General features: G+C 44.2%; 1 protein-coding gene across 5 annotated transcripts in view; it reads right to left on the bottom strand.

The window, feature by feature from the left end:
• The window catches only part of Cdc45 (cell division cycle 45), a 28879-nt gene extending 15748 nt beyond the window's left edge, over positions 1-13131 (bottom strand). For 2 of the 5 annotated variants that reach the window (XM_021257047.2, XM_021257048.2), the window contains exons 1-10: positions 12932-13131; positions 12726-12785; positions 12003-12095; positions 10493-10630; positions 8832-8975; positions 6781-6836; positions 5026-5074; positions 2727-2788; positions 959-1009; positions 602-667 (exon numbers count right to left, since the gene is read on the bottom strand). In XM_021257047.2, coding sequence (XP_021112706.1) covers positions 602-667; positions 959-1009; positions 2727-2788; positions 5026-5074; positions 6781-6836; positions 8832-8975; positions 10493-10630; positions 12003-12095; positions 12726-12785; positions 12932-12982 — 770 coding nt within the window. In that variant the 5' untranslated portion in view covers positions 12983-13131. The remainder of the gene's footprint in view (positions 1-601; positions 668-958; positions 1010-2726; positions 2789-5025; positions 5075-6780; positions 6837-8831; positions 8976-10492; positions 10631-12002; positions 12096-12725; positions 12786-12931) is intronic. The other 3 variants (XM_087198143.1, XM_004843249.3, XM_087198144.1) reach the window with 3 other exon arrangements.
• Between the last annotated feature and the right edge of the window lie 236 nt (positions 13132-13367).

Genomic DNA, 13367 nt, shown 5'->3' with positions numbered 1-13367 from the left:
CATGTGCCCCAAGCTACCCTTAATAGAGAAGGGCCTGAGGTACAGCAAGGCAGTAGGCTGGGGTAACATGGTAGTCCAGAGAGTGACCCCAGGTCTGAGACTCAGGAATCTCAAGCTCTTGGGCCACTGAGAAAGAGGAAGGCAGGGACAGGGTAGGGGGGGCAGGATGGGGGGGCACAAAGATCTGTACAAACTGCATGACGAGTCTAGTGACCAACTAGAAGCTACGAGAGGTGACAGCTATGGGTTTCCTGGAACAGGGTTAGTTTCTCAGGGTTGATGTCCCTGTCAATTCTCTTAGATGTATCATTTCATGGCCAGAGAAGGTTGAGTGGCCTTGTGAAGGAGAAGGGATAGGAGATGCCACATGGTGCTGTTTAAGGTCCCCCCCCACCCCCCGTAGTATCTACATTGGGGCAACCTTTCAGCTCATGGTCGGAGACTAAAAGAAGGGAACCCTGTCACACCCACTGACAGGCAAAAAAGAGATACTTTCACACCAGTCTCCTCCCCTTTGCCTTTGTGATCAAATCTACACTCCCAGGCAAGACACTTAGGCCTCCCGCTTCCACTCCCACAGCCCCTTCCTCCCTCTCCTTACCTTTTTCTATGTCTCCCCTTTAATCCCCACCATCCATGGGCCACACTCCAACACCTGCCTCCAAGCCTTGCAAAAGAATAAGGGAGGTTGTGCTCCCTCTTCCCAGTGATGGCTCCACCTAGTGGACTCGGCGGGGTGATGAAGAGGCCAAAGCAGGCCACAGCCACTGGCAAAGGTTTGGATTTCTAGGCCCTTCCTTGATAACAAAGGTACAACACAAGGAGGAGGGCCAGCCCCTGTGCCTTCTCCATGGGGCCTACAGTGATACTATTTCCCATCTCCCCTCTGCAAATCCAGGGGCTATCACTTGGTCACTGTCCAGGGCTGACCCCAGAAAGCAAAGGCACATGTCCTTACTGGGTGATCCTGTCTTGCACCCACTGGTCCGTCAGTCCAACGATGGCCCACCTGGAAGCAAAAAAGGCAATGAAGCCAGCTGCAGCCACCTAGGCTTAAAGGGGCCTGGGGTATGGAGCCAGGAGACAGATGGGCAGTGCAGGCTCAACATTCCCAGCAGCACCTTGCCAGTGTGGCTCCTGGCTTATGGTGGCCTCCCTACCCAGGATATGTAAGTAATGATCACTGAACTTATTTTCTATTGTGGCGACATATTACATTTGTATGTTCCATATAAAGAACCAGGGGTTATCCCAGGCCAGGTTTTCCCCAGGATATCAGAGAATACACAAAGTTGGGCTCCCAGCACAAAAGCAAGTCAGGCAGGCATAAGCTGTATATGGATCAGACAAGCGCCACTAAGGCATCTGCCAGTGTAAACAAGTTTTCTGTGTAAGGGGCCCCTCATCACAAATCAGACATGTGGGAATTAGGCCATCTGCCAGGTAAAAGAGGTTATTCATGAAAAGTACACTGTAAATATCTAGCTCCACTCCATTTTCTGTTAGGGCCAGATTGCTAGTGACTCTGGTACAGGGACCCAAAATTAGCTGGGGGAGAAGTCAAAACAACATGGCAGTGAGGTGCTACGTCTTGGCTATAGGGCTTCTACCTGACCTGCAGGGGTGTTGTAACAAGACTCTGATCCCAGTCCCCAGGTTTACGATTTCCACACCACAGAGGAGGGCCTGAGATCTTGCTGAGAACAGTTGGTAGATATATGGCAGGGTGGGTCACTGTACAGGGATGAGAACTGAGGATTGGCACAGGCCAAAGGATCAGATTCCTTGCAACAAAGCAGACAGAGAACTCCAGGCCTATTGTGAACACCCTGGCTATCCTGAGGCCCTGATTCCATGAAGAATCAGCACCATTACAATCAACACTGTGGGTGGTCAGAGCCAGGAGCAGCCACAATAGAATGTCATTTTGCAGAGAAGGAAACCAGGACCCTGAGCAAAGACCAGAGTGGTAGAGCGAGGCCAGACCCATGTTCTCATCACTCAAAGACGGTGAACTTTTGTTTCTAGACCAAACCAAGTTGACAACTACCAGCTAGGCCTGGTCTGTGTGCCAAAGCCCTGCCTGCAGCCTGCCCAGAGAAATCAGAGGCAGGGACGGTTTTCTTTCTCTCTCTGTCTCTGTCTCTCCCTCCTTCCCACTTTTCCTCTCCCCCTTTCTTTGTTTGCAGTATGAATTAAACTCAGGGTCTTGCACATGCTAAGCAAATGCTCTACCACTGAGCTACATCCCTAGACTTTTTAAAATTTTTATATTGACACAGGGTCTCATTAAGTTGCCCAGACTGGGGCTGAATTTGTAATCCTCCTGCTTTAGCCTTCCAAATAGCTGAGACTTCAGGAGTGTGCCACCTCGCCCAGCTTACAAGGATGGTTTTCTTATCAGATTTTACCACATGCCAGGGTTGCAAAAAAGCCTAGCAATGACTGTCTCGTTCAAATCTTATGCTCCTTTGGTTGCTTGATTTACCAAGCACAAGGCTAAGTGGCAGGGGTGGGAAAGATGGAAGTGCACCCAAGCCCTACTCTACATGCTCCCTGAGTTGTGTGACGCACCAAGAACCTCACAGGAAGAAGACCAAGGTCAGGCACCATCCCAGACAGGGGCTGCATCTGATATTCCCCATGGATACAAGAGAGGACCATATGGCACTGACTGGGTCTAGTAATAGGACTCCCAACACTGACACTGTGTGGGGACTACATACCACAGCATGTCGTTCAGGTCCTTGGACAGCATCCATGCCAGGTCAAACATCACCATGGCTGACTGCAAGAAAGCAGAGAAGCCTGAGGGCCAAGGCAACTGCACTTGTGGGAGGGGCAATGGAGCTGAGCTAGACAAATGCCCCTAAGCCGAGGCCCTGTAGATCAAGGCAGTGGATTCTAGCCAGACATGAGGAACCAACCCACACTAAACCAAGAGGAAGAAGACTGAGAATAATTCAGCTGCCCTGCATGTTCTCTACCATCTCAAGTCATTATTACCTATGTACTTCATCATATGAGAAGGGAAGAATGGGAAGAAACTGCACCCAGGGGGCAGCCAAAGCAGGGCACAGGGACCTCAATATATCTCACAGGGTCTCTTAGTGATGCCTAAGGCAGGACCTGACACCTGATGGTCAAGAGACCCCACTGTCAGCCTCAAAAACATTCCCAGGGTGAGGTGAGAGAGGGCCCTGGTAACAATTACTTGGATATTAAAGAGAGAGAGGAGCTGGGGATGTAGCTCAGTGGTAGAAGGCTTGCCTAGCTGCACAAGGCCCTGGGTCTGATCCCAAGTACCCCCAAATAAAATTTCCAAGAAACAAAAAGAGAGAGAAACCTCCACATATTAAACAGGCATAGGGGTGCATGTCTGTAATCTCAGCACGCGGTAGGCTGAGTCAGGAGTGTGAGTTTGAGGCCAGCATGGGCTACATAGGGATTTCAAGTTCAGCCTGGACTACAAAGTGAATCCCTGTCTTAAAAACACCCCACCAAAAGTGGGAGGGGCCTCAGGATCCTTGTGAAGATAGTCTTCCCAAGAGGGATGTCTACCAACGGATGTATTTAGCAATCTGTGATCAGAGGGATGGGTTTGCTAGATTGTGAGGGGAAATTGGAGCCTGATCAGAAGATTCTGAAGTCCTCTGAGCCATGAGATGCTGAGCTTCCTCCAGAAGACAATTTCTAAGGGAAGCGTCCACATATGTATCTGGAGAGAGGGCATCTCATTTGAGCAAATGTCAACACCCTCGCTATCCACTGCTTAGAATTTTGTTTGAAAGGATGACCAGAGAAGGCCAATGGAAGGTCCTTCAAAAGACAATGGAGACATGGAAATATAGTGCTCAGAGTTCAAGGTCCAAGGATCATATTCTAATATAGGATGTGTTATTGGAAATTTATTTTCTAGCTATTTAAGGCCCTGAGCTCTGTTCAACATTAACAGAGTCAACACAGTAGGTTTTCTATACTAAATTCTATTCCATAAAACACACACACACTGATGTGCCAGTGTAAGTCTAGAGTTTAATCTTCTTGCACAGAAATTAATACAGATTTGTTCTAAATCACTGATGGACAAAAAATAATAGCTGCTGTTCTGAGCACACAGTAATGCATGGGACCATCCTAAAAATTGCTTTTGAAATGATGATTACAGATGTTCCTCAATTTATGAAGGAGTTACATCCTGATAAACCCATCAGAAATTATAAGTATCACCAAGATGCATTATATAAAGGTACAATGAGAAATGTAATTGTGTTGTATACCTACAATGTACCAATAAAAGAATTTAATACAAAAAAAAAAAGCAATTGTAAGTATCATAAGGTGAAAAATGATTGAATACACCTAATCTACCCAACACCCTAGCTGAGCAGCACAGCACACTGTACAGAATTGGCTGTTTCTCATCATGAGCTCCTGGCTGACTAGGAGCTTCAGCTTGCTGTCACTATCCAGCATTGCCAGAGCCTGTCACTAGCCCAGGAAAATATCAAAATTCAAACTTTTATTTTATTTTATGGAATAAAGTATTGCCCTATTCTAGAATTAAAAACAAAAATAAAGCCAGTATGATCTTTAAAAAAAAAAATTAGCCAGGCACAGTAGTGGCATGCACCACTAGTCCCACCTACTCCGCAGGCTGAAGCAGTATTGTTGGAGCCAAGGTATTCAAGGTCAGCCTAGGGAACATTGTGAGACTCCATTTCAAATGTTAAAAAAAGTACAAGGTACAATTTCTGCTGAACATGCATTGCTTTCATATCATCAAAAGCTGAAAAATCACAAGATACAAGGCCTTTATAAGTTTGGAAACAATCTATATTCTCTTAGAGTGTAAAGCTAAGAGAGAAGGTACAACTTTCCCCAGATCACACCATAGGAAGATGTGGAACTCCAATCCAAACCAGTTTTTTGTGGCTTTAAAATCTTTTAGCCCCTTCCTCACGTTTTAGGACGCTGATTGTTAGAGTCAGAAGTTTATGGTGAGTTACACCTATTCATACTTACAGATGTTCCATGATATTCGTACTGCTCATAGTCAAAGAGGATATCTCGTCTGTAATGATATAAAATGAGAGTCTTTAATAGGAAACAGCAGAATAGGAAACCAAATGTTTGGAAAATGCTAAAATTTCAGTCTTCAAGCCACAAGTGGTGGCTCATGCCTATAAAGCTGGCACTTGGGACGCTGAGGCAGGAGAATCGCTGTGAGTTTGAGGCCAATCTGGGCTTCGTAGTGAGTTCAAGACCAGCCTGAACTACATAGCGAGACACTGCACAGCCTTCAAAGAAATGCAAAATAAATCATGCTACCACTGTTTTCTCTTATTGACTCTTTTTTTTTTTTGTACCAGAGATTGAACTCAGGACCTTGCGCTCCAGAGGCAGGCAGCAGCACCACTGAGCTAAATCTCTGGACCCCTTATTGACTCTTTAGTAGAATATATATGTACACACTGGGAAGGCAGTAAAATCCACACAAATTGTTTATGACAATGTACAAAGTAAAAACACATGGTCCCAGAATTCCAATTTTGAAAAAATTCCAATTCTGAGAAATTATCCCAAAATAATTCAACGCAACAAGACAAAATACTCTGGGTGAACGAAGTTATACATTTCAACCTTATTTGTAATGGTAAAATATTGGAAGTAACCTACAGTTCAAAAAGGAGTGAACACTCTGATATTTGTGTGTGTGTGGTGCTTGGGATTGAACCCAGAGGCTTGGACTTGACCAGTGCATACTGTACATATGTGTGGAAATATCACACTGAACCCCATTAATATGTATAATTAACATGTGCTAATAAGAGAATAAAGGATTAAAGGAAGACAGGATATTGCCAACTAAGTACTAAGCGGTTTATGTAGGCTGTTCAGATTGATAATGGTTACATTATATAGAAAAATGCAAAAGTAGATGGATATTTCATGTAAAATAAGCATAAGTACGGATAACTCAGTAAGAGAAACCCAAACCCAGAATCTCTTTGATTTAGGTGGTAAGATATGGATATTCTCACTTATCTTTCTTTGTACTTCCAAAAATGGTACTGGAATTGGTACCGGTGACCAAACTCAGGATCTTGTGCTTTCTGGGCAGGTGACAGAACCACTGAGCTAAATCCTCAGCCCTAGAATATCTTTTTATAGGAGGGGGCAGCCTTCTCCCATGGCCAGCAGGAGCACAAGCCCTCAGCTAGAACAGCAGAAATCACAGCTGCATGGCCCAGCAAGACCTTTAAGGAAAGAGCCAGCAAGAAATTCCCTAGGGTGCCCAGCCTCAAAGCACTGCTGCATGTTTACCTCAAGCTGGAATGACCATTCCAATATTTCCATTTTAAAGTACTATGCTTTTTCTTACATCTGCAATAGGAAGAGGTATTATGGATAACTTAGTTTCTGTTCATATATGAATAAACATTTTTATAATAAAAGTATTTACAGTGAAAAATCTGATAAAAATAAAGAGCCAAGGGCCATCACCCCTAACAGATGGAATGGATTTGGGCCTGTTCTGTCCCTCTTGGGACCAGAAGGCAATACAGACAGTGACCCAAGCTTGTCTCCAATGAGGTAGCTACATGGTCACTCCTGGAGTGGCTGGCCCTGAGGTTCTAAACTAAAGGCATTATCCTAAAATGAAAAAACAAAGCACATGCAGCATCCTGGAAAAATAAAAGGTATTAGTTGTACCATAGTGGTACCACAGAGCCCAGGGAGAGCAGGCACTGGGGAGATTCTGCATGCCAGACTCACCTCCGGGCCTCCCACTCTCTCCGCTCCCTCCTCTTCCTGGTTTGCTCCACTATTTCCTGAAATAGGAATAAAGAGAACAAAGGGTTGAGTGAAAGTACCAGCAGCCTGAGGTTTATCCCCACAGCCTGAGGTTTCAGTTTGGTAGAAGCTGCTGGGCTCAGACCTCTGTAGAAGAGGGGTCATTTCTACGCTCAAGGCACAACTTGTTCCTAGAGGAGGGAGGAGCTGAGACAGAGGAAGGCCGAGGCCCCTTCTGGCTCCTCTCACCACAGACACCATGGACAGAGGAGCCAGGGCTTCCTGAGGGCCTGCTCCATATTGTACTCTGTATTAGCTCACTCCAGCTATCCACCACCACAGCACAATAGGATCCAAAACAAGTTCACACTACCTTGTACCTGAGTCCCCATCAGGATTTACAAGAGCTAGTGTTTCTTACATTCTCCCATGTGCCAGCAATGATTCTAATTTTACGTGGACAATATCATTTAATTCTCACCACAAAGGGATGGACAGTGTAGTGGTTATAAAAATCCATGGGCCTAGCCAGTCGTGTCAGATACTTCTAGATCAGCAAGTGTGGCAGTAATGGCTTCCTACTTGATCCCTCTGACATCCCCAGCAGAGAGACTGGGATGCCTTGTTACAGCTTTACAGGGTGGGCAACTAAGCCCCAGCTTGGCCTTTGCTGGGTTGGATGAGTGTTTTCAGTGATGTTGGCTGGAGTAGAGCGGTTATTATATAAGTTTTTTGTCTTTCAGGGCTGGTCCTTCCAGATCTTTTGGCTAGAAAGGGTAGCTTTTGTTGGATATATAATATATACATTAATATATTTTGTGTGTGTGTGTGTGTGTGTGTGTGTGTGTATATATATATTTTTGTCTGTAGTGGGTGTTTCCAGATTGCTGGCTTCTTCATCTGCAAGTCTAGGCTATATGAGCCAAAAAGAAAACCCTAGACATATACTACTATGTCCTTTCTCAGGCCCCAGGTCCCTGACTGCTCTGCTTTTGCCTCAACCTTTCAGATTCTTAATTTCTTTTACTTAAAATATCCAGGAGTTTCAGGTATACCTAGCAGACATATAGAGAAAAATACTTCTACTCCATAATTCCAGAAGCAGAAGTCTCAGGACCATGGATTTTTATTTTTTGTTTTTGTTTTTGAGACAGGTTCTCACTATGTAGTTCAAGCTGGCCTTGAACTCACTATATAGTCTAGGCTGGCCTCAAACTTGTGGTGATCTTCCTGCCTCAGCCTCCTAACTTTTTTCTTTCATCATGATGTGGTGATAATCATAATATGATTTTATACTTTTGTCAAATCTCATCAAATTACATACCTGGTGAACTAAGTAGACATTATGTCTTACTGGGCATAATCTGTAATCTCAGCTACTTGGGAGGCTGAAGCAGGAGGATGGAAAATTTGAGCAAAACTGTCTCCCAAAAAAAAAAGTTGGATGGGGGATGTAGTTCAGTGGTACAGCACTTACCTAGTATGCACAAGGGACTGAGTTCAATTCCCAGCACCACAAAAAAATTAAAGAATTTTTTAAATTAAAATTTAAAAAAAGAAATTATGCTTCAATAAAGCTGATTAACAAAACTCCTGTGTCCTGAGATTTCTTTGATTTTCCCACAGTACATGGTGGAGTCCCATCCACTGTTTATGTGTAGACAAATCTGTAATCTCAGCCCTTGGGAGGCTAAGGCAGGAGCATTGAGAGTTTGAGGCTATCATGAACTATGTAACAAGACCCTGTCTCAAAAAAAACAAAACAGATTTGCTACCAAGCCATAAAGCTGAGCTGTCCTATTTCATTACATGTTACAGGATCTTACAGGTAAGGAAGCTACAACTTGGAGAAGTCCAGTCACCTGTCACAAAACCAGGAGATAGCAGAGCCCAGGATCAGTACCCACAACTGCTAACTCTTCCATTTTCCACCTGCCCCCCTCCCCCACCATTACTCCTGGTCCCAGCAGGCTCTGGGGATGACCTCTGAGAACGCAGGTTACCCCAGGATGCCACGAGAGGCCCAAACATACCTCTTCTAACCGTGTGCGCTTCTCAGAAGGCTCTGACCCATCACTGTCATTTCCCAAATGCTCTTCATCCTCCTCTTCATCCTTAAAAAGGTCTTCATAGGCAGGAACTTCAAGGTCATCATCTTGTTTAATGAGTAATTTGATCTAAGTTTAAAACAGAAAAGCAATCAAGTCTCTTGTCTCTCCCTGAAAAACAGTTCATCAGGTGTTTTTCTCCTGTAGAACCTTATCGTTTCTAATTGGCTGACTCAAGTTTTCTGTACAGACACATAGCCACCTGTCTGAGAAGAGTTCAGACTTCTTAGGTGACTCTTTGTTTTCATTACCATTTAGTGAGGCTCTGGAGTTGCAACACATGGTATGCAGAAATTATGAAAACTTGAAAATAATTTTTTAAAAACCACCTACATCTACTTAAGTCTGGAAAAACAGCTCCCTGTTATGCCACATGTAACAAAATGAATGTCCCACAACTTGAACTGTTATGGAGGACGTAAAGATGTTGCTATGGTTTAGATGTGGTTTGCCCCCACAAAGTAACATATCCTGGAAGCTTGGTGTGATGGTGTTGAGGTGGTAGAACCATTAAGAGGCAGGCTGCTTCCTGGAAGGTGATTAGGTTTTGGCCACTCCACCCTCAGAAATGGATTAATGTCTCTCAGGAATGGGTCAGGTCTTCTAGCAGTGGTTCCTCCCTGCAAACATGGGTTGTTTCAAAGTTTCAACTTACTCTCTTGCTCCCTATCTCAATATGTGATATCTCTCTCTCCCTCACTCCCTCTCTTTCTTTCTCATGTGATACCACCCACCATGAGGCCCTCTTTACAGCCAAGCCAAGGAGATGCAGGCACCATGCTCTTAAATTTATAGAATTGTAAACTAAATAAATCTGAGGTTTTTGTTTGTTTTGTTGACACGGGGCTTCTCTATATAGTCCATTCTGGCTTTGAACTCACTATGTAGCTCAGGTTGGCCTCAAACTCACAATCCTCCTGCCTCAACTTCGCAAGAGATAGGATTAAGGCATGTGTCACCACACCCAATTAACCTCTTTTTGGTACCGGGGATCGAACTCGGGTCCTTGCACTTGCGAGGCAGGCGACGGAACCACTGGGCTAAAACCCCCGCCCAACCTCTTTTCTTTATAACGCGCCCAGTCTCAGGTATTTGCTTGCTTATAGCACTATAAAATGGACTGAGACAGATACTGACTCCTAAGTGAATACAACTCCTATCTCTAAAACCAATTCCAGGCTGACTTCTTTTGGACAGAGTCCTCCTATGAGAATGTCAGGGTCTCACACCTTGGTGGGTAGAAAAGTTCAAGTCAAAGAGAGTTCAGCTGGCTTGCTCAGTGCTAGGTTGTATTCTTGATGTCCAGGGTTTCAAAGAATAAGCACAGTAGTCATTTTAGACCATAAAGTTCTGGTCCCTATACTTTTCAGATCAAGCAAATGCCATAACTGCATTCAGTATAAACCCAAGGGCTAGGTCCCATATCTATCATCAGAGATAGACAAGATCAGGTTCTTATAGTCAGGCTACCCACAATTCCACGGGGGCACTGCACACATGCTTCACCATGCCAGATGGAACAATATACACAGCATAAAAAGGCACAGACAGGTTGAGGGGATAGCACACCCCAGAGGTCCAGGTACCTGGGTGTCATTGTAAACATTCACAACATTGATTGGCCTGTGGGTATCACACACAAAGAATATAGTATCTTCATCAGGTTGAAGGATATCCAGTAGATCAACATTAGCTCCACAGTTTATAAGAATAAAATAACGGAACTGAAAAAAGAAGGGAAACATTGTAAAATAACTGCACGGAGGAGGCCCCTTTCCCTTTACCACACTAAGCCTGAGTCTCTGCTGAGACACAGTTAAGCCCCTGACATGTAGCAGCAAGGCCCAGATGGACTAGCATGAGCCTCAATAAATAGCCATGGCTGGCTTGTGCTGTGTTTGTTTTTTTTTTTTTTTGGTACCAGGGATCGAACTCAGAACATTGCACTTGCAAGGCAGGAGGCAGAACCACTGAGCTAAATCCCCGGCAGTGCTAAGTGTTTTAACATACTCTATAGTGCCAAGGATTTAGCTCAGTGGCACCGTGCCTGCCTCACAACCGCGAGGTCCCAAGTTTGATCCCTGGTACCAAAAAAACAAAATAAAACAAAAACACATACTCTATAGGTATCTTTTTTCCAAGGCGATACTGTGAAGTAGGCTCTCTTGCTTTTCCCACTTTCTGAAGAGCATGCTAAAGCTCAACAACCCCAAGTGTTGTACACAGGGTCAAGAAGCTTATAAGGGGCAGACCTCAACTTCAAACATGTAATAGGGTCTCCTCAGTTCCTGGTGTATCTGGACTGTGTGCCTCCCCATGCTAATAGTATAGGTAGTCCATACTTTATGGGCATCTAAATATTAAGTCTTCCTTCACATTCTATCACTATAGAAAAACCTTTCCTTAGAAATACCCAACTAGCACAAATCCCTCAAGTTATGACCAAAACTCCAAGGGAGAATTTATCTCTGCCAAAACAGTTCTAGAAGCGGCCAGGGACTATAGGACCCTCTTCCATGCCCCATTATATCCCATTTCTTACTTGGCCCCATGCATGATGGGAAGAGTCCTGGCCTCTGTTGTTTAAATTCCAAAGAGAGAATATTCATTTCTAAATTTAAAGTTGAAAACTGGGGTTCATTTTTTCTTTTCTTTTCTTTTTTTTTTTTTTTTTGGTACCAGGGATCAAACTCATGACCTTGTGCTTGAGAGGCAGGTGCGGTGCCACTGAGCTAAATCCTTGGCCCAGGATACATTTTCTTAAAGAGCTAAGACCAAATAGTGATGTATTCTAAAATAATTTTCATGAAGTCATATTAAAAATTGCTAAATTCCAAGCATCTTACAATCAAATTTCTGCAAAGAAAGTTCAGAGTTAAATGCTGTCCACATTCAGTATGTTTTTGTCAATTCTGTCTCCTTAATTTGAAGGTAAGTCATCAGTATACATAGCATGTTTTTGTCTTCCATGTTGCCTAATGAAGTTGATACTTAATTATCTGATCAACCTATTGGAAGTAGAAAGAATGCTAAGTATTAAGTAATTTTATTTCAGTAGAAAAACAGCTTAATTATTCTAAAATGCACCTTTCATACCTGTTCTTTATGTTCAAGATATGCAGTTTCAAGTTCTTGCCACCCAGAAACTGGAACCAGTGTGTATTGCACGTGATCACACTGAAAAAGAGCCTGGAAAGAGAGTATTTTCAAGCTTATCTTATTTAGTATGCCCACAATGTGCTTTGAAATACCCACACACAAAAACTAGAGGTGCTGAGGGGGTAAAATGTGACAAGATAAAGTTACTAAATATTAATGAGAGAAGCTGGGTTGTAGGGATTTTCATGCCCAATGTACAGTTCTATCAATTTTGCTGAATTTGTGAAAACTGCCAAAGTTGATCTTTATTTCAAATGTTCTGAAAAGTTCCTGATCCAAGTTCGGTGTAAAACTACCACATTCAAAACCAAACTAATGACCTTCCCTAGTAGACTAGGGACTCTAGCATTTCCAGCACTGATGCTGACGCTAGTTGTCAAACAATTTCTCTCTCTCAAACCTCACGTTTGAAAAAGAAAGTCCAAAGTCCTCCCAAATGAAACCATTTTTTTTCTGTCTGGCTTCTTGTAAAAATACTTAATCTCCTTCCCTTCTCTAACTCCTAACACTGTCCAGCCAGGAGGGTGACCTGAGTCTCCTTCCTCTCACCTACTCCTCACTTCCCATCCTAAGCCAACCTTGCACCACCACCTCTACTCAAGCCCACACTGTTCCCTCACCTCTCGCCCTGGCCTGACCTCCTAGGTCCGCAGAACTCACCTGAAGGATTTTGCAAGCACACAGAGCGTCCACGTCCGAGGCCACAAAGAGAAGGACTCTCTGTTGGGGGGGGGGGGAGAAAGTGGGAGGGCTGAGCGCAGTGACCTAAACCCTGGCTGCTCCCCAATCTCCAGGCCCATCATGACCACTCCCCCTTGTCCCTTCCCCACAGATAAGGCCTCGGCCAGGGTCCTGCACTGAGTTACCTGGCTCTGGACCAGCTCATAGAACTCTTTGCGAAAATCGGACACGAACATAGCCTCGGAGGCCGGACACCCAGCACTTGCACTGAGACACCAAGAACTGGGCAGGGGTCAAGACTCCCGCCAAATCCCAGCTCTTCTGATTGGCCCAGGCTACTAACCAATACCCTCTAAGTTTCCAAACTTTCCTCTTTTCTGATTGGACTACATTGGGGGTGGGCAATAGCGCTCCACCATTCACGGTTGGAAAAGTCTGCCAAATAAGCATTACTGTATCTCCGGGGGTGGACCCAAACAAGGTTGCTTCCTTCAACTCTGACTTTCATTTATCCATAAACCCCCACGCTCGCCGGACATCTTTACTTTGGGAAGAAAAATTTACTGCCTCACACTGGGCACCCTCGGGAAAATATACTCAAATTTTAATATACTCTGATAT

The sequence above is a fragment of the Heterocephalus glaber genome, unplaced genomic scaffold (genome assembly GCF_053883595.1).
Source record: "Heterocephalus glaber isolate CG9 unplaced genomic scaffold, H.glaber_assembly_v1.0 deba00001687, whole genome shotgun sequence".
Lineage (NCBI taxonomy): Eukaryota > Metazoa > Chordata > Mammalia > Rodentia > Bathyergidae > Heterocephalus > Heterocephalus glaber.
The sequence above is the reverse complement of the archived record's forward strand: the minus strand, read 5'-3'. Positions and strand labels throughout refer to the sequence as shown.